Genomic DNA, 2,057 nt, shown 5'->3' with positions numbered 1-2,057 from the left:
CCGGAGGGTGACGAATACGGAGGAAGGATGTCACGCAAGATAAGATATCAGGCTATCAGTATTTGATTTTGTGTTGATTCGTAACAATAATATTTTTAATGTGTACTAAATTGCATTTTTTTCAGTGGATGACGGATGCGGGTGATCGTCTCGTCACCAGGAATTTACACAATCATAATCCCAATAAAGACTTTTCGCCTAAGCAATATATTTGGAATGTTTATTGACTATCACAAAATTTGGTTCACGCGTATCATTTCACAAGTAACTACTTAATGTAAACAATTTAATTAATACCCCAACACCAATTATTAATAGAAAGAAACAAATAATTAATACCGACTAGAAAAAACATCTAAAATGAAATGTGATATCATTGTGATATATATAGTAGTAGTATGCAGATCTTTTGTATTCAGAAAAATATTCTATTTTTACTTGCACTATTTGAAAACTGCATTGGAAATGCAAAATTTCAGCAACTGACTACGGAAAAGACTTGTACGATCCTTTATTATTTTTGAATGCATTACGACGATCTTAGTCCGTGAATCGTCGATTGTTATTGCGCCCAAACAAATTAGTACGAATCTCTGGAATCATTTGTTTAGCAAGCATGTCCAATCGAGCATCTAAGGTATTTGAAATCTTAATTTTTCCCCTTTGAGCTAGGAGGTCAATTCCACCTCCCCTGTGTAAATAAATATAATAACACATACAGTAATTGTAATGTAATTAGAATAATCCCATGAACAAATTCATTACTAAACTTACACGTTGGGATTTAAGAACGACTCCTGGTCAACTTTTAAATTAACATCCTTTCCAGTTTTGTCCTTGTATGCAGCTGCAGCTGCGGCCATGACTGATTCAACGATCCCAAGGTCCGCTTGACGACAACGCAGTAAGACATTGATTTCCAAAAGCTGCAAACCAAACCAGTCGTTATTAATCTAGCGTTAGCTTTTACAGCATTGCCTGGATATTATTTAGCTTTCCGATATTGATACATATAAGTACCTGCAAAAGTCCTTGAGTAATAAGAGCCTGCATCAGCCTCGTGTATGTCGCTTGATCCTTGGTTATCTCACCCAGACGCTTTTTAGCCTCGTCTAAAACTGTTCCGACGTGATCTTCCCTTGCTTTCAACACCTTGAGTCGAGCTGCATTCAACATGTTAGACTGTTGACTGTAAAACACAGACAACAATGCAAACTGTATTTAAACTTTCTCTCTTTGCTTTCACTACTTGATGATATAAAATTATTTACATTTTCTTTTGAAGTTCGACTTGTTTTTCTTTTCTTTCATAGTACTCCATAATTTTGATGCGCTGTTGTTGAACCAAGCGACCCTTTTCGATGTTGAACTCTTCTTCGGCCTTTGCGTCAATCTCTTCGGCTTTTTCATTGGCTTCCTGTTTAGACAGAGAAAAAATATTATGATAACAATTACGCAGGTTGAGAATGATAACAACGAGTGTGGTTCAGAAACAGAAAGGGGGCGTATTGTGGACGTGGTTAGAGATCACAAGGCGCTGAGAAATGCACATACCTGCTCAATGAAAGCCATCATGTGTTTAATCTGAAAAAAATACAAAAAGTCATATTATATTATAGTACGTTTCATCTTCATATTCACAACAATGTTTTTAAATATCTTTCAGAGATTTTGTACCTGTTTCGCAACATCTGCATCGCTCAAAGCCATTTTGATTAATTTCTTCTTAGACTATTTTCAATCACAAGAGAAATACAGCACCTATTGTTTAATTATTAAAATTTGTGTAATTTTGATGTGAGATTGAATTTCTTTTTACAAATTGTTTAAAACAGAGCAAATACTATCGTAATTACAATTTACCTGTTAAATGACGATTCTAATTACTACTGCTCCACAGAAATAATTTATTTACTAGACAGGGATGAGGTTTAGCAAAACTGGGCGTAGTTCTCTCGCTCAGCAGATTTCAATGTGAAATTCACATCACATCTTTTGCTTGCTCTTGCTCCGCTCAGCCTTTATCCGCTCTACCTTCACTTTATCACGCTAGCTTT

At 35.4% G+C, this 2,057-nt stretch overlaps 1 protein-coding gene across 1 annotated transcript; it reads right to left on the bottom strand.

The window, feature by feature from the left end:
* Positions 1-188: 188 nt before the first annotated feature.
* Positions 189-2,002, bottom strand: LOC110846151 (V-type proton ATPase subunit E). The gene is made up of 7 exons (XM_022092799.2): positions 1,864-2,002; positions 1,678-1,761; positions 1,555-1,584; positions 1,272-1,417; positions 1,021-1,189; positions 775-926; positions 189-691 (listed from the first exon to the last, which is right to left on the bottom strand). Exons 2-7 carry the CDS (start codon positions 1,708-1,710, stop codon positions 541-543), a joined length of 681 nt encoding a protein of 226 aa, XP_021948491.1. The 5' UTR covers positions 1,711-1,761; positions 1,864-2,002; the 3' UTR covers positions 189-540.
* Between the last annotated feature and the right edge of the window lie 55 nt (positions 2,003-2,057).

The sequence above is a fragment of the Folsomia candida genome, unplaced genomic scaffold (genome assembly GCF_002217175.1).
Source record: "Folsomia candida strain VU population unplaced genomic scaffold, ASM221717v1 Fcan01_Sc001, whole genome shotgun sequence".
In the NCBI taxonomy this organism is placed as follows: Eukaryota; Metazoa; Arthropoda; class Collembola; order Entomobryomorpha; family Isotomidae; genus Folsomia; species Folsomia candida.
This window is presented reverse-complemented; position numbering and strand designations above follow the sequence as displayed.

Excerpts from the sequence above, each read along its gene's own strand:
- LOC110846151 (XM_022092799.2), bottom strand. The coding sequence starts at position 1,710 with ATGGCTTTGAGCGATGCAGATGTTGCGAAACAG. Across the intron at positions 1,418-1,554 it reads TGATGGCTTTCATTGAGCAG|GAAGCCAATGAAAAAGCCGA; the intron begins GTATGTGCATTT and ends CTGTCTAAACAG. Across the intron at positions 1,190-1,271 it reads GTCGAACTTCAAAAGAAAAT|TCAACAGTCTAACATGTTGA; the intron begins GTAAATAATTTT and ends TGTGTTTTACAG.